A 26,800-nucleotide genomic window follows, 5' to 3' on the forward strand; every position below is an offset into this window, starting at 1 on the left:
ATTTCAGAAACCTTTGGCCTGAGTATTACTGCGGGGGTTAAAACTAAAGAACTGTTGCATCTATGGACAATGCTATGCCATTTAGGCTCAATGTGTTTAATAGGTTTGTTATGGATACAGAATTTGCTGTAATTGATTTCAGTGTACTACCTGTCAGTTGGCCGGGTGTCCTTTTATAGATACTGCTGGTAACTGGGGCAAACAAAGATTATAAAATGTAGTCATATGGAAGTCTGATAATGTCTGCCACTTGATCCAACCAGCACCTTGCAGTTGACTATTACTTTTCCCTTCACCCCAAAAGTGTGGATCCTGCAAAGAAATTGGAACATTCAAGTGGAGATACCACAAAGATATAACACAAGAACATGAACAAGAACGTTATAATTCGGCTTGCAACATTAACTCTTACTGTCATGGATGGACACAATCAGACCTGTAACTGGAGTATTCTATAATATCCAACATAGAGTTGGAATATTTTTGCTAGCTTCTCAAAATATTCAATAACTTGATAAACATTCATCAGACCCCAGCTGATATGTGTTTTATGTGTAGTATAGAGTACAACTTAATGCTGATTCAGTACCATAATTTTTGTAATCAGTATCTAAAACTACAGTAACTATAATGCCTGAGTGATTAATATGTAAATTTAATAATAAAAAAAGGATTTAAAAATGAAAAGTTTAAAAAACTGCTTCAGTATTTCATGGCATACAAATGTACTGAGAGACAAAATACTGTGGAAAGGGGAAACATCAGAACACAGAACCAGGTAGCAGTTGAAACTTTTACTGAAGCCACCTTTCCCAGCCACATGCATGCATTACACACTCAGCTTTTTTGCATTCGAGTTAATGAGGAGTATGATAGTAAAAGTTGGGACACTGATGGACTATACAGTACAGTACATAGAGAAAAGAGGTGCATGTAGTTATATAGAAAACTTTTCTCCTCCATCACAATGCTTCCTTCTGATGTCCTACACTTCAATATAAATAAAAAATAAACAACATAAATACATAAAATACAGTATTATACAATGAAATCATCCATTTAAATTCATCACACCCATTAGTCATACATGTTCCTGTATTATGATGCCTTGTGCTGTAACAGAAGCATAATAGCTAACCAACTATTCATGCATGAACACCAATGACTGATCCATACAAAATAACTATCTTCTATAACTACTTGTGTCTCTTAACACTGTAAATATTAGTGCAAAGTTGTCTCAAGCACTGTGTCTGTAGAAATGGCCCCATAGGGGGGTAGTTAAGTCAGTGCATCTCTTGTGGTGCATTGTAGGCATTACTTAAGATTTTTTGCAGTGTGCCTTTGGCTCCTAGCTGCAACCTTTCATTCCTTTTACTTTACCTCCTTTCATTTCTCTTTCTTCCACTTCCAACCTACTTTGCATCCTCTCCTCACAACTGATTCACAGTGCAACTGCGAGGTTTTCTTCCTGTTACACCTTTCAAACCTTTTACTGTACTGTCAATTTCCATTTCAGCACTTAATGACCTCATAGGTCCCAGTGCTTGGCCTTTGGCCTAAATTCTATGTTCAATTCAATTCAATACTGCACAAACAATCGGTACATTTGTTGTGCGTATGAAATGCTGGCATTTCCTTTTTTGTATTAAATTACTACTGAATTGATCTTGATGCCCATAATTAGTATCAGTAGTGTTTGTGCTAGGTTTTCAGTATTGTAAGTGTCACTTATGTATCTGCACTTATATAACTGGTGTTACTAGCTTATCATAAATATGCCTTAACAAGGCTGACAAAGTCTGGAAGGCAAAGTCTGCTATGTTTTCATGTCCTATAGGCAGATGGACCATCGCCCGATATGTTTTACATCTTGAGACCAGCAGTGCTCTCCCAAGCTCACCTACAATGTTTGCCAGGACTGGTGTGCTAACTGATGGGCAAAGAAGGACAGGCATTCTATTACCTTATTCTTAGCCTTGTTTCCTTAGGAATATGACATTTTTATAATAAAATAAAGTTTTATATATACTTACCAAGCAATTACATCGCTTCAGTTTGTAACTAGTATGACAAGCTTAAATTCAAAATTTGCGGTAACGCTTTCAGTGTTCAGTGGAGGTGACCAGTACTTCCCACTACCAGCAATACTAGGAATGATTTAGCAGATAACCTCATTCTGTTTATGCTTATGTTCATCAGAGGGGAGGAGGGAGTGCTCCAATCATGTAATTACAGTACTGTACTTGGTAAGCGTACTGTACATGAAACTTTATTTTATTATACAAATGTCATTTTTATATAAGTAATTTACCAAGTAATTACATAGCTGAATCCCACGTGGCAGGAGGTGGGATAGATGGACATATTTTATTCCAAAACCTTAAGTCATGTAATGAATTAGAAATAGAAAAGTTGCTGGCACTAAATACAATGCTTGTCATTCCTTGTTAGTTAAGAGAGCCTGCAGTAGAAACTGCCTCTGGTTGGTGCTCAACTCAACCTGTAGTGGTGCGGCGGTAACGCTGAGGGTCACCACTACTCCAATGGGAGCTTTGCAGCCGAGGAGTACTCCGAGGGCTGCCAAAGCATTATAAATAAAAAACAAGTGCCCTTGCCCTGGGCGCAGTACCACAATAAAAACAACCAGATAACACTGTCACCTGCGCTGAAATGGAAACCACAACCCACCCACTGAGAGTGGTGGGTGCTCCAGGTACCTTGTACCCCCTCGGCTCCCTAAAACTCCGCACCTTACTACAAGGTAGAGAGATAGGAGAAAATCCTTTGCTTCCTTCCGCGATACCATGCCGGTTACTAATAAACGCAAGGTACTGCCAAATTTTAACCCTGCTTCACTTCCTGAAAACAGTGAGAAGCGAAGATTACACTTCCAGAAGGATGATTATAGAATGGACATAAGGGACAAGTAGTGCCTGAAAGCTAATGAGGTAGAGGCTTTGTGACGTCTTCAGCTTTCACTTAATACTGTATGAGGAAAATGCTCTCCTAAATCTGAGTGTGTCTCAGAAAAAGTCCATTAGGATAAAGGACACGATGATCTAATAAGAGGACAAGATGAGCTCTTGTCATAACACCCTAGGGGTATGGATGGTCTTGAACTTCCAGTCCCTTTCAGGTAATACCTGAACATTCCAGCTGGGCAGAAAGCTCCCTATTCTTCCTCAGAGCTAGTGAGCACTTCTGGGTGCTCAGAGCATAAGTTGGCAGCAGGCTGTGGTTGGCGCCAGGACAGCTGGACGTTCAGAGCAAATAACTGGCACTAGGCCGTGGTTGGCGTCTGGAGAGCTGGGTACCAGATGAGTTATACTTGGGTGTTGTCTGGCACTCCTGGAAGTCAACGATGTCTGTAAAATTCTTAAGGGAGAAAGAAATGGACCCAGGACTTGGATGGGCCCTTGTTCTTGGTTGAAATCCAAGGGAAAATGAGCAACCCATGTCTCCTTCTTCCTTGCTTGGACATGCCAAGGACTTGAAAGGTCATTGAGATAGGGATGACAAAAGAACTGGGGCTCTATATCCCTAAATGAAGGGATACAAGATTCCAGGTTTCCTTGGCAAGAAACGGGGTAATTTGCAATGGGGTCACGGACGTCTTGACAGAAAAGAGAGTGCTCGAGACACCACCTTCGGAAAATCGCCCTTTAAGTCTGGCAGACGAAGAGGGCAGATTGACTACTGCGTTTTGCATTGACCTTTATGTGAAAAACTTCTAGCTCTATGAGAAAGAAGTGAAAGATCTGTCCACCCAGGGTCCACGTCCCAGAAAATCCCTGGTTCCTCAAGAGGACTTCCCTTCCAAAAGTAAACATTCGGACAGCTACCACCATAGTTCTAACTTGATTTGGGGCTGTGAGAAAAAATAAAGGTGTCTGGCTGAGTTCCCCTGCCCCAGGTGGACTTGAGATAAAAAAAACCTTCGGCACTTCCACTGAAGGGGATCGAAGAACTCAGTCATTCAGGTGAGGACTGATATTCATACCCTGATAAAAAATGAAGTCAAACACAAGAGGAGTGAGGACTCCATAGAAGACTTGTGCTGTAAAGAGGCTGAAGCACAGATCCTCAAGTTGGGAAGACCCTGTCCCATAAGAAGGGCCCAAGATACTCCCAGAGTCTGGCGGGGACAAGGAAGTGTGCTTCAGGCATCTCTAAGGTTTTCATTCAATAGCCATGAAGACTGAAGGAAGGGGCTGTCTGGTTCATCTCTATTTGAACTTCGTCTTCTATTTGAAGGAAAAAAAGGGGCTGTGGGACATGCCTTTTGCTGATGACCATGTGGACTCCCAGAGAAATGAGCAAACTTGTAGATCCAGGTGCAGAATCGCAGACGTCCTTGCGGACTAGCTGATGACTGCAGACTCTACGACAGCCATGAGGACATGTTGATATCCATACGGACTCTACATTACTGAATTCAATAATGCCTTGCGTGGGCTTTGACGACAACTTCGTACAGAACAAGAACATGTGCAGAACTGCCCGTGGTGGGAAATAATACTTGGAACAGTTATGAAAGGCTTGAAGAATTCCAAAACCGCAAAAGCCTGGGCACCTTGAGCTGAATCAGGCATTAAGCGGCGGCATCCAAGCACTAGAAAGACATTGTCGAGCGCTCTATAACAGGTGCTGGGCACTCGGTAGACTACAACATGTGCTAGGAAGTTGGTGCCAGGAACTTGGGAATGGACCCAGGTGTTCGGGAATTGTCGCCACACAGGAAAACAGGTCTGAGAAGGTGCAAGGCGCTTCTCTTCTGTTTGGAGCCCAATTAAGGTCATTCAATAAAAAGTGAAACTGCAATAAGGATGTGAGAGGCTAGCTTCCTTACCACTGACAGGAAGCGGAGTACGGCAATCATCAACATGAATATCTTCAATGGCCATGAGGAACTTTACAGAGTTTTATCTTTGCCAGAATCCTTGGAACTGGATGAAAACTGGAGGGCAAATTGAAGAAGAAGAAAAAAAAACTCATATAAAGACTGTCCAACCAAGCTAATGTCTTGGTGGGTACCAGAGTCCAGAGCAGGCTCAACCATTAGGGTTCCAAGCAAGGAGGGGAAAAGGGGCTAGAATTTGGATCGTCTGAAAGTGGCAGTGATTTCTATGGCAGATGGAAAAGCTCGAAATTCCAAGAGATGAGACTGCAAATCCAAAGGACTCCTCTAGCCAATGCTCCTGCTATCAGTCAAGAAAATTAGGGCTTCCAAAAAAACTTGACAAGAAGGCCTAGATCCATCTAGGTACTAGAGGGAGGAAAGACAAAAGACATTTGTCTTGCTCCTTTAAATAAAAGCCCAGTTTCAATCTTGAAAGACTTCTAGGGAAGAACCAAATGATGAAGCTTCCACCAACAAGCTTAAAAACTTGGACACAGATGTCCTTGTCTGGGGGTACACTTGGCACACAAGGCGCAACAACAGTTTGTTCTTAAAAAGTCAGGTGCTGAACCAAAGAGGAACTGGTGCCGAGCCCTAGCAGGTTGGTGTTGGATGCCTGACAGCTGGCACCAAACAGACAGGTGGAAGATCGGACACTGGGCGCAAGGCAGCCACTGGGCACTCAGAGGTTGACACTCGAACACTGGGTGCTTAGACACTGGGTACTCAGACACTGGCTACTCTGTGGCCACTGGGTGCCTGGACACTGGGATAAAGGTGGACACTCGGACAGTGGGTGCTTGGCCACTGGCCACTCTGACACTGCTGGGTGCTCAGATAGGAAGAGCATTTGGCGCCAATTACTGGCACTCCACAACAGGAAGATATGCCTCTTCAAAGGCCAAGATACGCCCGAATAGTACCATCAACACCACTTGTCTACGCAGGGATCCATATCTGTCCACACTGAAATCCCCCAAAGAAACACTGTTGGTGCCTCTTGTCCACAATGGGATCCGTATCACTAGAGGACAAAGAAAGCACATCCCTATGGACGCCTTTCCAATGGCTATCCGTCGAGACCTGTGGGCAGCTTGAAAAACTAAGGAGTAACTACCCGGGGGCAAAACCCCTAAAGACTCCCATGGACCGACAGTATGCCTCCTCCCAGATTTAGGGGAGTCTGACAGGGACCAGGTTTGGGAGATCTGATAGGGCCGGATAGCCACATCCTCCACTACACATCCAGTAAGGCGCCTTTCCAGTGGCTGTCTGTCGATACCTGGGACTAGTAACAGACTCAACTGTGGGGGTGACTACCCGTGTGTAACCCCCTGACCTCCCTTGGACTTCCAATATGCCTCCTCCCAGGTTTAGGGGAGTCTGACAATGACTTTCTGTCTAGGAACATTGGGGGACAAGTAGACACCACCTCCACTGCACAACACTTCACTATTACAAGGTTAATTTCTGTTAACCCAGATACAAGACTGGCAATGGCATGGGAAGGAAGTGAGGGAGCCAGGCATGGGAGCAAGTAGAAAAAATTAGAGGGCTGGTAGCAGAAGAGAAAAAATTGGATGAGGGAAGAGTAAGACCCAGACGATCAGGAGCTGGTGCCGGGCGCTGAGTGCTTCCAGGTTGTAGATGGCGCCAGGCAACTGGTCGTCAAGTGAGCTAGTAGCTTGTACGGAGCTGATTCTCGGCTGTCAAAAACGTAAATTCTTCCAAAAGCCCAGAGCAACCAAAATAAGCACAATTTCTCTCCTTAAGATGTTTTGCCCTTACACTTTTTCAGTTCTCAGCAGAGGAAAGTGTACAGAGTACCATTATACAGACAAATCTCAACTCCTAACAAACATTATTTTAGACTTGCAGATATTTCGTTACCGAAAATATTGGTCCTGTAGTGAACACAATGTTTACATTTTATTATGCTACTCAGCAAAGATGGTAGCGAATGCAATGTTTACGCTTTATTACGCTACTCGTCAAAGATGGTAGCGAATGCAATGTTTACGTTTTATTACGCTACTCGTCAAAGATGGTAGCAAATGCAATGTTTATGTTTTATTACGCTACTCGTCAAAGATGGTAGCGAATGCAATGTTTACATGTCTTATTATGCTACTCATTGAAAAATCAACCATTTTTCAGCCGATATTTTAACTAACTTTTGTTCTTTATGCTAGTCTGCCTAAGTTATCTCTACTCAGGCAAACAGTCGATAGCCCAGCTATGCTAGGCTAAGTGGACAATGACTGCTTCTATATCACTAGTAGCAGATTTTCCACTTACTAGTAGAAATCAAGGAAGTAGTTAATCAATTTGTGAAAAAAGATAAACCTGAATCAGATCTTGATAACAAAATACTGATCCTGAAAGCATAGGCTTGAAGGTTACTCAAAATCAGCGATAGTACATCACCGAAATCTGGTTAGGTAGTCAGCAAATGATGAAAAAAGCTGCTGCAAGTATTCGATGTTTATATCGAGAACGACAGAAACAGAATGAGGTTATCTGCTAAGTCGTTCCTAGTGTTGCTGTTAGTGGGCGGTACTGGTCACCTGCACTAAACAATTGAAGCGTTACCGTGAATTTTGAATTTAAGCTGTCGTACCAGTTAGAAACTATAGCTCTGCAGTTACTTGGTAAGTTACTATATAAAACTTCAGTTTCCCAGTCAACTTCTGGATATCTGGTGCTTTTATCAAGGTGCACAGCCTGCCCATTCAATGAATCGTTTGATACCTGCTCTGTTTGATGACTGATCACTATTTTGACACAGACTGCTCCCTAACTGGCATTTAATCCCTTTGTGTCAGGATTACTACGTTCTGCCCTTACACTTTTTCAGTTCTCTGCAAAGGAAAGTGTAACAAGATGTTTAATTAATTCTTTGAAGTATACAGAGTACCATCATACAGACAAATCTCAACTCCTAACAAACATTATTTGAGACTTTTTGATACAGGCAGTCTCCGGCTTATGACGGGGGTTCCGTTCTGATGCTGCGTCGTAAGCCGAAATTCATTGTTAACCAAAATAATGGTCGAAAATTGTAAGAAAACCTTACTTTTAATCCTCCGAGTATCCTTTGGGTATCTTGAAAATGACATAACCTGAATTTTTGTTGAGTTTTTCATAAAAAACCTTCCAAAATTTTACCATTCTGCTGTATTAGAGAGAGAGAGAGAGAGAGAGAGAGAGAGAGAGAGAGAGAGAGAGAGAGAGAGAGAGAGAGAGAGAGAGAGAGAGAGAGAGAGAGAGAGAGAGAGAGAGAGAGAGAGAGAGAGAGAGAGAGAGAGAGAGAGAGAGAGAGAGAGACTGTTGTTTGCCTCACCACTTATCTACCAAAAAGAGACTTGGAATTTCACAGAAGACAGTGCTCCCCCATTTTTATGTGGGAATAGGTTCCAGAAACTACTGTGGAAATGCAAAATCCTCAGAAAAGCAAAAATTCCCACAAAAAAATGCTTATGACTGCCTATCTTGAAAGTTCAAATACCAAATATACTTGAAGTATCATCCTACATTAAATATACCTAAAATTATTATCCTATTACTACTGTATTAATCTCTGAAATTATATCATTAATATAATTTCAAAGTCATCTTAAACATTAGTACCCTTTTCCAGCCAAAGAGAGAGAGAGAGAGAGAGAGAGAGAGAGAGAGAGAGAGAGAGAGAGAGAGAGAGAGAGAATTACCACTACGACTTACATTCAGCCATTCTTGTGCTGGCACGGGCAAGAGAGAGAGAGAGAGAGAGAGAGAGAGAGAGAGAGAGAGAGAGAGAGAGAGAGAGAGAGAGAGAGAGAGAGAGAGAGAGAGAGAGATTTATTTCTTTAATCTCTCGAGGAATGTTAATCCATTTCTCTTTACTGCGACTGACAACAACAAAAAAGTTTTTTTCTTTGTCTTCCAAAGATGTACTACTACCTTTACTGCACTTTTTTAAAACACCATGAACACACACACACACACATGAAGTGTGCATATGTAAAGAGACTAAAATCTGCAGTATCTTTTCCTGAGAGAGAGAGAGAGAGAGAGAGAGAGAGAGAGAGAGAGAGAGAGAGAGAGAGAGAGAGAGAGAGAGAAACTGATCTTCTGCCCTTGGTCAGAAATGTTAATTTGACATATTTGACAGTTCCACCCTCCCCATAGCTTCAAAGCTTTGGGCAAAAGACAGGGTGTGATATTTCTGTTTAAAAATTGAAATAATTTACTTGAAAAATGCATAAATGTTGTAATTACAGTGTATTATTATTATTTAATCTTATTAATATCTGAAAATTAGTACAGTACTTATTATTAGGTACACCATTTATTTATCATACAAACGTGGTTAGTCCTCACCATCTCCCACAAATTTGTTAAAAAATTCTTGTGCCGTCATTCTCTCTCTCTCTCTCTCTCTCTATCTCAAAAAGAGAGAGAGAGAGAGAGAGAGAGAGAGAGAGAGAGAGAGAGAAATACTACTCACCCTCCTTTTAGTGTGTGCAAAGCCCTTGAGGTACAACCTTTGTGGTTGGTTAAAATCACACCCTTCCTGTCAATAGCATGTTATCAAGGAGTGCGAGAGGGGAGGAGAGGTTGTTACAAGTTGTTAGTGGCTACTCTCAGTCCTTCTGGCCAACAGCATATCGTCATGGAGAGAGGGGACTGCTACGAGCTCTGTTATTGGCTACTTCTAATTCCTTGAGCCGATATCGTGTCGTCAAAACGCCTATGTCAAAGCAATAGAAAAAATTGTAACACAACCGATGATGGAATTTCAGTATATTTTTATGTTTATATACAGTAATCCATATTTCTTTGAATGATATATGCAGTACCAAAAGAGAGAAAGAGAGATATGGGCGGTTGGCCTTACTTAAATCTCAAAAGAGTGAAATTATTCGTTAATTATTCAAGAGAGAGAGAGAGAAGTGATTACAGTACATCAGTAAGCAGTTTTGTGATTTCAGGGGATTTTAATTTAAGATTTTATCGATATTTTGCTGTGGTTACCTTAATATTAATATTTGAAAATTAGTAAATCATTTATCATAAAAATGTACATAGTCATGAAAATAAAATAAAAATCAGTAATTAGTGAATATTACTCTACGAAAAAATCTGTGAATGTTAATTTTCTTCCATAGTATGGGTTGGACGAGTCATCCGAAATATTACCGTTGAGAATCGTAAGAAAACCTTGCTTTTAATCCTTTGGGTGTCTTAAAAACAACGAACCCTGCATTTTTACTGAGTTTTTCATTTTAAAAAATCCTCCAAATATTGACCATTCTGCCGTTTTGGATGCATATTTCTTCCGATCAGCGTCGGACTGGCATCGTCCGAAATACCATCGAAAATCATAAGAAAACCTTTTAAACCTTTGGGTGTCTTGAAAACAATGTATCCTGCATTTTTATTGAGTTTTTTCATTAAAAAACCCCTTCAAATATTGACCATTCTGCTGTTTTGGATGCATATTTCTTCCGATCAGCGTTGGACTGGCGTCATCCCAAATACAGTCGAAAATCGTAAGAAAACCTTACTTTTAATCTTTTGGGTGTCTTGAAAACAATGTATCCTGCATTTTTATTAAGTTTTTCAACAAATAAACCTCTAAAATTTGACCATTCTGCCATTTTGGAGCCATATTTCTTTCGTCGAATAGGTGTTGTCAGTGTCGTAAACGTGGAACATGAGTTGTAACCCAGGAAATAATTTTTTGATGAATATATTTGAAGAGCGTCATAAACTCGGAACGTCGTAAGCCGAGCCTGTTGCAATAACCTGGAGACTGTCTGTATTTCATTACCGAAAATATCAGTCCTGTAGCAATGCAACATTTGCGTTTTATTACGCTACTTGGCAAAGATGGTAGCAATGTTTACGTTTTATTATGCTAATCAGCAAAGATGGTAGCGAATGCAATGTTGACGTTTTATAACGCTAATCGGCAAAGATGGTAGCGAATGCAATGTTTATGTTTTATTATGCTACTCAGTAAAGGTGGTAGCGAATGCAAAGCTTATTACGCTACTCATCAAAGATGGTAGCAAATGCGATGTTTGCGTGTCTTATTATGCTACTCATTGAAAAATCGACCATTCTTCAGCCATTATTTTAACTACTTTTGTTCTTCATGCTAGTCTGCCTAAGTTATCTCTACTCAGGCAAACAGTCTTTAGCCCAGCTATGCTAGGCTAAGTGGGCAATGACTGCTTCTATATCACTAGTAGCAGATTTTCTACTTACAAGTAGAAATCAAGGAAATCGTTAATCAATTTGTGAGAAAAGATGAACTTGAATCAGATCTTAATAACAAAATACTGATCATGAAAGTATAGGCTTCAAGGTTACTCGAAATCAGCGATAATACATTACTGAAATCCGATTAGGTAACCGGCAAATGATGAAAAAGCTGCCGCAAATATCCGATGTTTACAACGAGAATGACAGAAACAGAATGAGGTTAACTGCCAAGTCGTTCCTCGTATTACTGTTAGTGGGCGGTACTGGTCACCCACACTAAACAATCAAAGCGTTACCGTGAATTTTGAATTTAAGCTGTCGTACTAGTTACAAACTATAGCTATGCAATTACTTGGGAAGTTATTTATATAAAACTTCAGTTTCCAGTCAACTTCTGGGTATCTGGTACCTTTACCATGGTGCACAGCCTGCTCTGATGACTGATCACTATTTTGACACAGACTGCTCCCTAACTGGCATTTAATCCCTTTGTGCTTGGTGGCTGGATTCCAATAATTGTTTGGCTTTCCAGCACTGCTACTTTGATGCCAAAGTTACTGATTTTCATTTGGCCTTTACCCAGCTGCAGGAGAATATCTGTTCCTTGATGTCTAATAATTGCTTCCTCTTTATACCTTCCAACGCTCGTGTACCAACTACTGCTTGCTCTAGTGTCAAAGGCTTACATGCTGTCTCCTTTTCCCATTTCCTCACTTTCTCTGCTGCTGCTGTATTTTTTTTCCAATAAGTACTTGGTCTGCTCCTTTTATAATTGATGTCTGTACAGGAGCAGAAACAGCAGAAGATTGTCCCTCTAAAGAAGAAGCGAACTAGCAGGCTCAGAGAAGATGCTGCTAACGACTGACTCCCAGATGGAGCAGCAGAGCACTGATTTGTATGACTAGAAATAGCTGTTTAAGTCTGATTTACAATTAAGATCTTTGATACTTCAGATAGCAAATTTCTAGTCAGCTTTATTATTTTCCATTTCTAATTTGTTACTAAAAGTTTCAGTTCTGTATATATTGGTAAAAGATACAATCCTAATTATTATAAAAATCTTGCAATACTGCACCAGCTGCAGCTCCATCCATTTTCAAGCAGGGAGACACTGTTGGGAAACAAAACTTCTTACAAAACACAGCTTGGAAGTTTATACGATGTACATTGCCTGTACTCGCTAAGGTGTTCAAGTTTTTGGTTCACTAGTATAATAGCTTATCAATATGCTGTAGTAGCCAAAGCAACAATACCTCAGTGCACTGACAGAGCCGAATGCACAAAACGAACCAACCAAAACAAAGCCATCAACTTGTGATGGTGCAACCTTTTATATGTATATTTTTTTTTCAAAATTTTGCGAGTCAAAATTGAAATACAGCTTTGAGGTTAGAGCATCTTCGATGCCAGGAAACATGATAACATTAAGCTCTAACCTACATATGAGAAAAACTGAATGAATCACTGACAGTTAAAAAATTGAACTTTGCATTGATCACGACAAATGTACATGTATACATGGTACATATATCACACTATGTAAATATAAAGTATTGCAAGGTACAATGTGATTTGGGCCTTGCAGAACATATGCTTCAATGGCCTGTACACAGGTAATACAGCTGTCTACACAATGGAATTGTACTGTAATTTACACAAAGTTGCACTTCACTTCATTAGTAAGAACTAATACCATGTAAATTCAATAAAACATACTATTTAGCATATGGAACAGCTGTAAATTAAATTCAAGTACTGTATAGTACCATAAAAAAATGCTAACCCTCCAAAAAAATTGGTTGAGAGTAGCACTCATTCTGCAAATGACATGAACTCTGAACATATGTATAATAGTATTAAAGATGAACAAATTGAAAGCGCATAAAGACTGATTATGGATAAAGGATGAAAACTGAAACATGATAATGTTAAAGACGTTTGATAGCAAGGTGAGTGAGACCAAAGGGAATGGGTGAAAAGTAACAGGCTGGAAGCAATACAGTATATATGAATGGAATGGAATATAGAGTTTAGGCCAAAGGTCAAGCACTGGGACCTATGAGGTCATTCAGCTCTGGAAAGAAATTGAAAGTAGGTTCGAAAGGTGTAACGGGAGGAAAACCTCACCTTTGCACCTTGAAATAATTGTTAGGAGAGGGTGGATAGCAAGATGGAAGAAAGATATGAATGGAGGTACAGTAAAAAGAATGAAAGGAGTTGCAGCTAGGGGCCAAAGGAACACTGTAAAGAACCATTAGTAATGCCTACAGTGAACCCCGTGAGGTGCATTGATGGCACTACCCCTCTACGGGAGCAATACAGATGAGGCCAATGGGATGCTGCAAAGAAACTTTTGGAATCTCAACATAATGTAACATTTTCTTTGATATTCAAGTGACATCAAATTATGTTATGCAAATGTCCTCCCTTAAGATTCCAATGATGTAATCCATAGAGAATAAAAAATGTAGCAAAATATTTTGATGTCAGGTAGCACAGGGATGACATCTGGGTATTGCTGGAGGATGCTGTTTACACCCTTTGTTGGCCGACTCGGTTGAGCTTCAGACTGTCACTTGATGGGCCAGAGTTCAATTCCCGCGGCCGGCTGATGAAGAGTTAGAGGAATTTATTTCTGGTGATAGAAATTCATTTCTCGCTATAATGTGGTTTGGATTCCACAATAAGCTGTAGGTCCCGTTGCCAAGTAACCAATTGGTTCTTAGCCACGTAAATTAAGTCTAATCCTTCGGGCCAGCCCTAGGAGAGCTGTTAATCAGCTCAGTGGTCTGGTAAAACTAAGGTATACTTAACGTTTTGGAGGATGCTGTAACTCCGTCTCCCCATCTCCCCCAAAAGTGGGGGCCACTCTAGGAGAACTGACAGAGTATGTTTAAATATTTTTCTCTATTTTTTAATGTAAAATCACAGGAATGTCATTATGTACAATGATAGCCATATACAACAAATATAAATGTATCACCGAAAAGGAAATCTCTTGTGCTTCTTCATGGTGCAAAAAGAATTTACACTGTTTTATGGGTTTTTATGAATCTTTTTACAAAAAGAAGACATTTCTGTTCTTAGCTAATTCAATTTGTCATTTTCAGCTTTATTTTTTATTTTTTTAAAACATACAGTAAAGATGTAACAGTATTCAGTTTTAAACTCAAACCAAAATCAGCATTAGTATATACAAAGAAAAACAACTTTACTGTGATAAAAGAAAATGACTGCTACACTCATTGGTAAGCCAGATCTAAATGTTCAACAACAAACTTGTTTAGGAGCCCCCAGAATTCTCAAGAGTCAAACTAGGTCTATGCATTTCACATCTGTAATGAAATCCTTCTGGAAAGTTGATATTCTTCTAGACTGTCAACTTCACTTCAATAGATATAGATGAGCATGCATTCAAACTAGTGCTAACCAGGTCACCAAGGTTTAATACCATAGGTATCAACTGAGGGAAGACAAGGTTTGTCATCCCTGCAGAGGGGGATTAATATCACCACCTACTGAATGGGATCTTATTTTCCTTACGTAAATTTTAGAAAACTCATCATTTTAAATATAAGGCTTAACAGAGCAATGGTTTGTTTGATATGAACACAGGCATATGATACAGTTCAGATCTGATCCATATTATGCTAACCAAAACCAAAGTACAAGCACTAAACCACTTTAACTAATGGGTTGTCTAATTCTAAGTAAAAGGTGTGAGATTAAATTAATAAGCAAAAGACTGACTCTGAGCGAAGAGGAAAAACCAGCAAACCATGGATGACATTTACACCTTTTCTAAAAATACAAATCAGTACAAAAAATAAGGAATATTATGAAATTTACCACCACAAGGAGATAAGTTTCTGTAGGTCCTTCAGCAACACCCATGATTCCCTTGGATGAAACATCTGTTTCTCCACCCATCATCACGGGAGCACCAAGATTCTTGAAGTGATCTGACAATGTTTTTACATGATTTTTCAACTCTGCTCCTGAGTTAACATGGATAATTTTGCATGACACATCATACAGAGAATCAATAATGTAACCAACCTGAAAATAAAAAAAATTCTTCAGTTTTAAAACTCTTCCCAGTGACAGCAATGTTTCTTTTTTTTTACTTTTGAAGAAATACAATCCTTCAGCATAACCATGTGAATAATGTAAACTGTAATGAAAATGCTAACCCCAATTACATGGAGTTTAATCAAAAGTTTTTTTCATGTTCACAACAATAATCAACATGATAATGTATAAAGAAAAGGTCAGGATAAACTAGTACTACTGTAAATCAAAACTACAGTTCTCTATACTGTACTTGGAATTATCTTCCAGCACCTGGCCTCTTTAATTCCTATAATCCACTCTCTTTTAAAACATCGTCTATGACTTTTGAGGCTATCCTGTAATTTTTTGTTTGTCTTCCCTTTTATCAATTTAATCAGGCCTCGTCTACATCAAGGGCCTTAAGTTTCCCAGTGCATTATAATTAGAATAAAATCTAATTTATCAAATCAGTAATTTTCAATGCAAATATCATTATAATGTCATTCTTCATGAATCATCTTGGCAACAGAATGCAATATGGAATTTAGGCCAAAGGCCAAGTGCTGGGATCTAATGCAATATGGAATTTAGGCCAAAGGCCAAGCGCTGGGATCTGTGTGATCATTCAGCGCTGAAAGGGAAACTGAGAGTAAACAGGTTTGAAAGGTGTAACAGGAGGAAAACCTCGCAGTTGAACTATGAATCAATTGTTAGGAGGGGGTGGAAAGTAAGATGAAAGAAAGAGTATGAATGGAGGTACAGTAAAAGAAATGAAAGGGGTCACAGCTAGGGGCTGAAGGGATGCTGCAAAGAACCTTAAGTAATGCCTACAGTGCACCCCATGAGGTGCACTGACAGCACTACCCCACTATGGTGTCATCTTGGTAATGTCATTTAGTTTCAGTGCAAAAGGGCAGTCTTTAGAATACTATCCTGTGGAACTTTACCCTCCAGATTCTCATACTTGCTATGTTAATCTTATATTCCCTTCAAATTGAAAAAAATTTAGTTATAAAATGTTTTAAGCTTAACTCATAATCATGAAAGTCTCTTAAAATACCCTTTATGTATGAGGGGTCACATGCCTTTTAATCAAAATACGCACACACAAAATGATGTTGCTTTGAAAGAAATGCTTAACAAGTAGTATTGGCCATTAACTAACATATCAATGATCAGAACACTTATCTGAAACCACAAGAACTGGAGAAATATATTTTTATGATAAAATAAAATAAAGTTCTATATACACTTACCAAATAATTACATAGCTATAGGTTTTCAACCACGGCAGCCTAATAATTAAAAATTTGTGGTAGCGTTCAACTGTTTTGTGTAGGTGATGAGACCCCGCCCACTTTCAGGTACCAATAGGAACAACTTAGCAGAGAGCTTCAATTCATTTGTGCCATCATGTCTATGGAGGGGAGGAGGGTGGGTTCCGATCATGTAACTACTTGGTAAGTATGTATAAAACTTTATCATAAAAATGTCATTTTTATATAAGTAACTAACCAAGTAATTACATACCTGACTCCACACTGCAAGGAGGTCGAAACATGGACATATGCTATTTCAAAACATTAAGGAAATAATGAATCAAACAGAAAAGTTGCTAGCATTGAACAAATGCTGGTTGTTTCCTTACCTGTTAAGAGAGCTACTGCAGGTGGATACTGCCTCTGGTTGGAGCTCATCTTATCCTGTAGTGGGAGTGGCGGTGTAGCCAAGGGTGCCCCTACATTAGTGATAACTTTGTAGTGAAGGAAGTTCTCCGTAGGCTAGCAAAGTTTAAAAAATGCGCCCTTGCCCTGGACGTAGACCAGAATAAAATTAAACGACGCTGCCACCTACACTGCAATAGAAAACCACACCCCAGACCTCTAAAAATTGGTGGGTACTCCAGGTACAATGTACCCCAGGCTTCCCTTAAACTCAAAACCTTACGTCAAAGTGAGGAGATACTAGAGGGACATAGAACCTTTGCTTCCTTTCCCAACACCATGCCAGCCACGGATAAAGGTCCTAAAGTGCTACAATTTTCAAAATGGCTTCCACATCCTTGAGATAGTGTGAGGCAAAGACAGAGTTGCAACTCCAAAAAGTCGACTGTAGAATAGCAGAGGGAGACATTATGCCAAAACGCCAGAGATGTCGCACTGCCCTAATCTCGTAAGCCTCAACCTTAACTGAAGGTAGGGTGTCCTCTTGAAGCTGACAGAGTGCTTCAGAGATCAAATCTCTCAGGAAAATAAAGTGATGGCATTCTTCAAAAGAGGACTAGTAGGGTTCCTTACAGAACACCAGAGGTTGTTAAAGGTCCTCTGCTCTCCCTTCTATGCAGGTAGTACCTGAGAGCTCTCACAGGGCAAAGGAGCCCCTCTTCTTCCTCTGGTCCAAGAATATCCTTTAGGTTCTTAATGGTGAATGAAAGAGGCCAGGGTTTGAAAGGGTCCTTGTTCTTGGCAAGAAACTCAAGAGAGAAGGATCAGACTGCATCCCCTTGCGAAAGGCCCACTCTTTTGTCTATTGCTTGTAGTGCACTATGGTTGGCGGTAGCCAACCCACTAAGAAGAGTGTCGTCTTGGTAAGGTTTCTGAGAGGGACAGAATGGAGTGGTTCGAAAGAGGGACCCGAGAGCCATTTTAATACTACATCCAAATTCCAAGAGATGCAACTAGAACTCTTTTCCTTTGATGTCTCTAAAGATCTGATGAGGTTGCTGAGGTCCTGGTTGGAGGACAGATCCATATGTCTATATTTAAAAACAGAACTGAGCATTGACCTATACCCTTTGATAGTAGAGGTTGATAACTTCCTGACAGACCTCAAGAATAACAAGAAGTCGGCAATCTGACTTATAGTCGTTTCAGAAAAGAGATGTTATGGCGGCTGCACCATCTCCTGAATACTGTCCACTTGGACAGACAGAGCTTGCTAGAAGATAGTCATCTGCATCTTGCAACTGCCTCTGCATCCTGTTTTGAAAAACCTTTCGCTCTGACAAGGCTCCTGACAGTCTGAAGCCTGTCAGGGCCAGAGCAGGCAACCCTTGGTGGAACCATGGAAATGTTCTGATGTGACGAAAACTTATTACCTCCCTGACCATCCCGAAGGCAGGGAAGGCATAGACGTCCAGGCCTGTCCAGTCCAAGAGCATGGCATCCGTCGCCCATGTGAGAGGGTCCGGGACTAGGGAGCAGAAGAGAGGAAGACAGTGGTTCCTTGAAGTCGCGAACAGGTCTATGGTCGGCCTGCCCCATAACCTCCACAGATGGTTGCAGACTAGGGGGTCTAATGTCCATTCTGTCAGAAGGGCTTGCTTGACATGGCTCAACTTGTCTGCAATCACATTCATTCTCCCATGAATCAACCACGTGGTCAAAGTCACCTGGTTTTTCTCTACCCAGAGAAGGAGATCTCTCGCTGTCTTGTAGAGATATAAGGAATGAGTGCCTTCTTGCTTGTAGATGTACGCCAGTGCAGTGGTGCTGTCTGTGTTTACTACTACTGTCTTGCCAAAGACTGTGTTTGAGAAGGACTGACGGCCCAGGTGAATAGCCTTCAGCTCCTTGACATTGAAGTGGGAGATCTGCTGCTCTTCTGATCTCATTCCAGAGACTTCTCGGCCCTCCAAAAGGGCACCCCAAACTAGATCGCATGCATCAGAATAAAATTCTAGGTTGGGGCTCACTGGAAGAGACTTCCCTTTCCGAAGTCTTTCTTCGAAAACCACCATCGAAGATCCACTCTGATTTCTGATGTGACGGGGAAAACAAAGGAGTCTGGCTGGTTCCTTCTGTTCCAATTCACTCTGAGGAAGAATTGAAGAGGTCTCGTGTGCAGCCTGCCCAGCTTAACGAACTGCTCTACTGAGGCCAGAGTCCCCAAAAGACTCATCCACTGGACTGATGAGCAGGACGGAAGGGAGAGGAACTGTTGGACAGTCTGCAGGCAGGAGTCAACTCTTCTGGGGGACAGAAAAGCCCAAAAAGTCCATGAGTTCAGGATCATCCCCAAATAGGGAATCCCCTGTGTCAGGATCATTAGGGATTTCTTCTCGTTGATTAGAATGCCTAATCCTTGTGTCAGGCGAAGAGTTTTCCTCAAGTCCTCTGTGCACTTCTCCTCCGATGGGGTATGGAGAAGCCAGTCGTCTGAATACAGGCTGATGTTTATTCTGAGAATCTAAGTAAACACTTGCAGTGCTATAGACAGGCTGAAGCACAAGGCCCAAAACTGGAGAACCCTGCTCTGAAAAACAAAGCACAGGAACTTCCTTGAGTCTGTATGTATGGGGACATAAAAGTAAGTGTCCTGCATATCCAATGTGACCATCCAGTCACCCTGCTGTGGAGAAAACATGACTGAATGGACTGTCTCCATATGAAACTTCGTCTTTAGAACGAACAAATTTAGGGCACTGACATCCAGAACAAGTCTCAAGCCCCCTATGTCTTGGGGACCACAAAAAGGCGGTTGTAAAAACCCTCTGAGAAGTAATTATTGACTTCTTCCACAGCTCCCTTGAGAGGAAGGGATTCGAAGTCTCGAGAAAGGGCTAAAATCCTCTTGGAGCCTTCTGAGTACGCAGTCAGTGCAATCAGAGATGTTGCTAAAGGAGGAGTCTGCTTGCGTGGGATGGAACTGCCCACTTTTAGTACCTTGACAAACCAAGGTTCCGCTCCTCTGCATGCCCATTCCTTCCAAAACAGGAGAAGTCTGGCTCCTACCAAGATGCAAAGGACTAAACTTTCACTTCTTAAATGTAGGTTTGGAGGATGGCTTCTTACACACCTTGAAGGTGTGGTAAATTGGAGCGAGGTCTTGGCTGGGGCTTATGCTGAGGCTGTGAAGGAGAGAGTGACTTAGACACAAAGACAGAGGTTCTCTTGGATATTTGGTGGACTGTGCAAGCAGACTGTTAGTAGACTTTTTCTGCAAGTCTGATAAGATCTCTTTCACTGTGGCTTGTGTGAAGAGTTGTCACATGTCTAGGGTTGAGAAAAGGAGGGTTGACTTCTGGGTCGAGATACTTCATTTTGAGGTGAATGAACACCACAACTCTTTCTTTTTAAAAAATTCCCATTGAGAAAAGAGAGGCAAGCTCTGACGAACCATCCCTCACTTCCTTGTTAGCACAAGACAGTACCCCTAACCAGTCTGAGGAAAAGTCCTCTGTGAGGTCTGAGCTATCTTCTAACTTCACTGCCAGTGCCCTGACAGACCAATCGAGGAAGCTAGAAGCCTCTAGTGCCTTAAAAACGTTCTTGATGAGGTGGTCTAACTCAGGGGAAGAAAACATCACTTTAGCAGAAGTAAATGCAGTTCGACATCTTAATGAGTCTACTAGGTGGAAAAGTGAAAGTTGCTCTACCTTGCTCCCTCTTGGAGGCCAACCAATCATCAACCTCTCGAAGAGCTTTCCTTGAGGAAGAGGACAGAACTAACTTGGGAAGCCTAACACCCTCGACAGGCTGTTCCCTCATGAGGATGGTCAAAGCTGGAGAAACTGGGGCAGCAGGCACAAAGAAGTCTGGAAAACTATCCAGGAAAAACTTCAATAATGCAGAGTATGCCGAAGAAGTGGATTCCTGAACAACTTCCTCCTCCTCTTACAATGTGGGAGAGAAAGACGTGTCTTAAGTCTCAGGAACTGCCGAGGTTTTCTTGAAAAAACTCGAAAGTTCCGTTAACTGGCACTTGATTGGCACTAATGAAGGATCTTCCTGAGCCAATGAGAGTGGATGTAAAGGGAAGGTGGTGCCGGGCACTCAGAAGTTGGCGTAGAGTGCTTAGCAGTTGATGCCACATGCTTGGGAGCAGGCACCTGGCGTGAGGAGGCAGGTACCAAACATGCGGTAGTAGACAGGCGTCCGGTGGCACAATGGATCTTCAAGGAAGATGATGGGCCCTTGGAAGCCAAATACGGGTGCTCAAAGAGATGAGAAGTGCTACGGGCTGTCCCAAGGAGAACGATGGGGGCAAGCCAAAGAGGAGGCATTTGGGTCCATAAAGCTGCAGGAGGGCTGCGGGCTATGGCTGGCCTCCCTGAATCTCTTGAATGGAGGAGGGGAGCAGTCCGCATCAGCTGGGCAGTGGTACAGGTGCTTCTCACCAGGGCTGGAAACCTCCGACTCCGAAGAAAACTGATGTTCACACACACTGAGATGCCTTTCCAACAGCGCTGTGTTGCAGCCTGGGAACGCTCAAGAGGCTTGACGGAGGGGGCAACTGTCCGTGGGCAAACCCCACCTCTGGCATGCCTTCTCCCTAGTGCGGGGGAGCAAGACAGGGACCTTCGTCTAGGAGCACTGGTGGGACGAGCAGCCACCTCCTCAACATGCACAACACTGTCACTTTGCATAACATTCTTTGACATCTGCTCCGTAAGACTTCTAATTGAAGACTCCATTTCCATCACTGTATTGGCTAAAACATCAAATTTTATAGTCGAACCTTGATTCGAGGTTGGCAATGGCATCAAGATCTGAAGCACAGGAGTCTGGTAGGAGTATGTTGTAAAGTAGGAGGCCTAGTGATATGAGACACAGTAAGAATTGGAGGAGAAGGAATAGCTCTATCATCTACAAGACTAAGTAAAGGAGTTGACTTTACACTAGCTCTCTTCTCAGCTCTAGCGGCTGCCTTCCCTCTCGAGTTTGTCCAAATGGGACTTGAATATTTTCCATCTCCTGTCATCCCAATCCTGACATTCTATGCAAGTGTTATCTTTATTGCACTCTTGCCCCCTACATTTGGTACACTTCGTGTGTAAATCTTAAGACGACTTCGTTAATCTAGTTTTACACCCTTCTATATAGAAGCAAATACTTGAAGTTCTAGAATCTGACACTGTAATCCAAAAATGGAAATATAGTAACAATCGTTAACCAAAGCTAACTGAATAATCAAAGACTGAAAGCCACAACAAAATTTGAATACTTCACCAAAAGTCGGCAACAATATCTGAATAAACGATGAAACAGACTGTGGAAAACCTACGATTTTAGTTGGAAGCCGGCGGAAAATGAATTGAAGCTCTCTACTAAGTTGTTCCTATCAGTACCCAAAAGTGGGTGGAGTCCCGTCACCTACACAAAGCAATTGTATTGTGAATTTTTAATTTTTGGCTGCTGTGGCTGAACACCTATAGCTATGTAATTACTTGGTAAGTTACTTATATAAAAGTTACTGTTACAGTGCTGTGGTAAAGATTTCATGCTAATCGTTAAGCCTTAAAGGGAATGACTAACAGCTCTCATCATCATCATATTTTTATTATTATTATTCATAAGATGTAACCTATTCATATGGAACAAGGCCACAGGGGCCACTGACTTGAAATTCAAGCTTCAAAACAATATGGTGTTCATTAAGAAGTAAGGTAAGGTAAAGGGAAATACAGAAAGAAGAGATACCACTTATTAAAAAAGAAAAAACAAATTAATAAATTAAATAGGTGGAAATATATTAAAATGCAAAGAGAATACTATTACGGTAGTAATATATTGCACCTTTGCTTGAACTTCATTAGTTCCCTCTGCACAACCCCCTCTGGGAGGCTGTTCCACAGTCCAACGGTGTGAGGAACAAAGGACCTCTGGAACTGACAAGTTTGACAGCGAGGCACATTTACTGCATATTGGTGCTGCTGTTCAGTGAATCTGGTTGCTCTCGGCAGATAATGGGGATCAGGATCAATTGTGAATGTGAAAGACCTCTATTGAAATATAACTTATGAAAAAGTGGCAAACAAGAGACCATCCGTCGATGATTCAAGTCATAACTACTGCTATAAGGAAACAGAAACCTGTCACCACCACAAACCACTCTATCTAAAAGAGAGAAATTTCTGGCAGAAGCAGACATCCACAGTGGAGAACAGTATTCTAGTAAAGGGAGTAAAAACTACCTAAAGGAGGTTGCACTGATTTTATCACTATTATAAATATATATGAGGCCTTACGAACAATACAGTACCTAACTTTCCTGCAGCACTCTCTGAAACTTTCATTAGATGTTTCTCAAAAGTTAGATGTGAGTCAAAGGTTACACCTAGAACAGTTAAAGCTTCAGACTCTTTCAGCAAAGTTCCGTCCACCTAATGGGGGGGATGGGGTGGGAAATCTGTACAAGATCTGCTAATCAATAGTGTTTTCATTTACTGGAGTTCAGCCTCATACCCCACCAACTAAACCATTCCCTGATCTGGTCCATGTCCCTATTGAGGCTGAGGGCAGCTTCATTTCTCAAAAGTGGAGACTTTACTACAGCCACGAGTGTTGCATCATTGGCATACTGAACAATCTTGTTTTCCAGGCCAACAAGCATGTCACTTGTATACTGTACACTAAAAATAACATTGGACTGCTAACACCAGACACAATAGGTCTTGGTTCACTAAAGATACCGTCCACAGAAACTTGCTGCTGCCTACCTGTAAGGAAATCTTGAAGTAATCCTAAAACATATCCACCCACTCCGAGATTATGAAGTTTATAAATACGCAAGTGCCTTGTGATTTACTAAATCTCTCTGCACTCAAAACCCTTATCACGGTTCCCCTGCAAATGGCATGCTGAGTCTAAAAGAGCATCGCAAGTACCTTGCTGTTTCCTGTATGCATATTGACTATCAGCTAACAATCCTTTAGATTCATCATATTTATATAGTGGCTTAAAAATAAGTTTTTCAGCAACTTTGGAAAGCACAGAGAGAATAGAGATTGGCCTGTAGTTACTGCAGTCAACAGATATGCCACTCTTTGAAACAGGCACTGTATTACTAAACTTGCACTCTTCTGCTAAGATACTACGTCGACATAAAAATCTATAGAATCTACTAAACTTGGGAGACAACACACTAGAAACTTTTTTAAAAAAACAAAGGAAGAAACCATCAGGGTCTTCTCCACCCCAGCTATCAAGATTATCCAGAATTTTCTTAACAGCCCTGGAGCAAAATTCAAATTTTGTAGGAGGTTCAGGATGACAAGTATTAGGGAGAGGGACACCCTCAGCTGATTGGACTGCTTACAAAACCTTGATGAAGCAGTTCAGCCTTTTCCCTAGGAACAGTAACCACTCTCCCATGACCCAGTGACAGATGATGCCAATTTGGTCCACCATAGATGAGGCTGAGTAATTCCTTGAAGTTTCCTCTTCAAGGAATTACTGTAATTTCTCTCGGCTATGTATGGTAAGTTCTATTAGCAGCATGGCGAGATTGAACAAAAATGGTGTAATTTTCATTTGAACGATTTCATCTCCATGTGTTGAATTTGGTCTGTTTGCCGTGGTAGACTTATCTACATGCATCATCAAATCATGGCTGGTCATTTGTTCTAAATTTGATGACCTTTCTAGGGACATATCTAATTTAAATAGCCATCAGAATTTCATTTAATTTCTTGGGATCAGGATCTAATATAGCATATGAAATATTAAGTGCCTGAGAAGTTTCAATAATGCGATCCCAATTGGCTCTGGATTTCAACCAGATCATTTTTCCTATAGTGGAATTTGGAATACACTGATTGACAGATATGTCTATCTCAATGGCGCAATGATCAGAAGTGCCTATATATTCACAGACCTTGTACTTCACAACAGCTGGAACATCTGTGAATATGAGGTCCAATCTATTACCAGAAATGTGCATGGGACCCTCAGTTAGCTGGACAAAATTGGAGGATACACAGAACTCAGGAGCAGACCGGCCATGTTGATCTGTGGAATTTGAATTTAGCCACCCACTGTTTTGCAATACAGTCTCCACAAGTAACAAATGAAGCTTTTGAAAATGTGACTGAGCCATACTAATCCTCTCCAAAAGAAAGTCATACAGTATATAGAATTGTCGATACTTGGATTACGGTAAACAGCAAAAAGGACATAAACCTTGTAGAACTTACGGAAAATTTTAAAACAAAGAACTTCATGGCAACTAACACTCCAAATTTTTCTGACAATAAATAGGCCATCCGGAATTTGAATACAGCCATACCTTGCATGTGTGGGATGTTACGACAATAAATAAAGTTAGGGGCATCAAACCCTGGGATTAAAAACTTGACCTCTGACTTGTTACTACTTACAAGAGCCTCAGATAAAAACAACAAATCACAGTTATGGGCACAACTCTGGCAATCAAGAAAATTTGACCTTAAGCCCTGAATATCTGAGTAGAGTACTTTGCAATTTTTCTTGCTGTAATGAGTAACAGGGCCAGGGTTCAGCTCAATATCTCCCGAAAGGATTAAAATTAACAATATAAAATCAGGATCAAAACTATTAAACAAACTCACAACAACAGTTACATTGTAAAAATCAACAGAACAATAAACAACAATACCATCAACAACAAGAGTATTTACATTACTTACAAAAATTCTGTTGCGAGTCTAAAAAACGTCACCATATGTCATTGAAAAAAGTGCCGGGAGCAACTGGTCAACAAGGTGGGGCCAGCACAAGTTGTAAGGCAAAAGGAATCTGCCAGGTTTGCCACAACAACCTGGGGGAGGCCAGCCAGGATGGATTTAGAGGTAAAATGCTCAGAAGGAAAAGATTAGGTAAAGGCTAAGGCACTTTCCTGACAATCCACCAAGCATCTTTAGCTTTCTCATCAGCCTGTCCTACATACTATTCGAAAAGACAAGTAAGCGAACAAAAAAAAAAAAAAAAAAAAAGAGGATAAATGCTTGATTGTACCCTCAGGTAAGGGATATCGAACCCAATACCAAGGTTGGGGAACAAGGTTTGTATTCAGAAACCCCTTCTCTTAGAAGGGTTGCCTACCAAGGCTAAAGAGTCTCTTCTACCCACTGGCTTATTTTGGAGTGTCTTTCTCCTAGAAGTGAATGTTGCTAAGAAAAGCCACATTAACCCACTATCAAAATAATACCAAATAAACAAATTGTCCTAACAATATTTACTTACCTCAACGCTTCCAATCCACTGTCTTGAACCAATGAAATTACTTTCTTTGTCTCCTATCTTAACTAAAGTTTCTTGGATACTTCTGTTAGAAGGGACAGGATGTAAATCAGCTGGATCAGTCACAGACCTAATTTTTTGGTCTCTTATCCAAGAGCAAAGAGTCATCAATGTTCTGTAGCCACAGCCCCATCCCTGAAACGGATACTTTGGTTAAACAAATGTGTGAACTCTTAATACTGACATTACAAAATAATTTGAATGAAGCATTAAGTATTAGCTACAAAGTACAACTGGAAAACAACACAATAGTACTTCCAATCATTATATGTCACAGGTTAAAGAGATGCATTTTGCAACAAATAAAAAACTTAAAATTGTTCTTGTACTTCTTGCTTTGAAATTTCCTTTTTATATATACAGTATATGTTTTTTCAGCAACTCTTATTACTTGTATCTTTATTAAAGCATGTGGATGCAAGAGGTGATCCTCACAACAACGCATATATCTGGAATTTGCGTAGTTGTGTCTAGCTCAATACCTTGACAACTGACACACATGGATTACTTATCTTGTGTCAAGGCTTACCCAAGGTTAGGGTAAATCAAAACTTTGGCAATGAACACACTTACTGGATATTGTGATGCATCT

The 26,800-nt window shown here is 40.8% G+C and overlaps 1 protein-coding gene across 9 annotated transcripts in view; it reads right to left on the bottom strand.

The window, feature by feature from the left end:
* Positions 1-26,800, bottom strand: part of LOC136850684 (ufm1-specific protease 1-like) — an 87,436-nt gene that overhangs the window by 14,196 nt on the left and 46,440 nt on the right. For all 9 annotated transcript variants that reach the window (XM_067124490.1, XM_067124484.1, XM_067124487.1 and 6 more), the window contains 3 exons: positions 26,152-26,343; positions 15,005-15,214; positions 151-312 (listed from right to left, as the gene is read on the bottom strand). In XM_067124490.1, coding sequence (XP_066980591.1) covers positions 154-312; positions 15,005-15,214; positions 26,152-26,343 — 561 coding nt within the window. In that variant the 3' untranslated portion in view covers positions 151-153. The remainder of the gene's footprint in view (positions 1-150; positions 313-15,004; positions 15,215-26,151; positions 26,344-26,800) is intronic.

Source organism: Macrobrachium rosenbergii, chromosome 22 (assembly GCF_040412425.1).
Source record: "Macrobrachium rosenbergii isolate ZJJX-2024 chromosome 22, ASM4041242v1, whole genome shotgun sequence".
Taxonomy (NCBI): Eukaryota; Metazoa; Arthropoda; class Malacostraca; order Decapoda; family Palaemonidae; genus Macrobrachium; species Macrobrachium rosenbergii.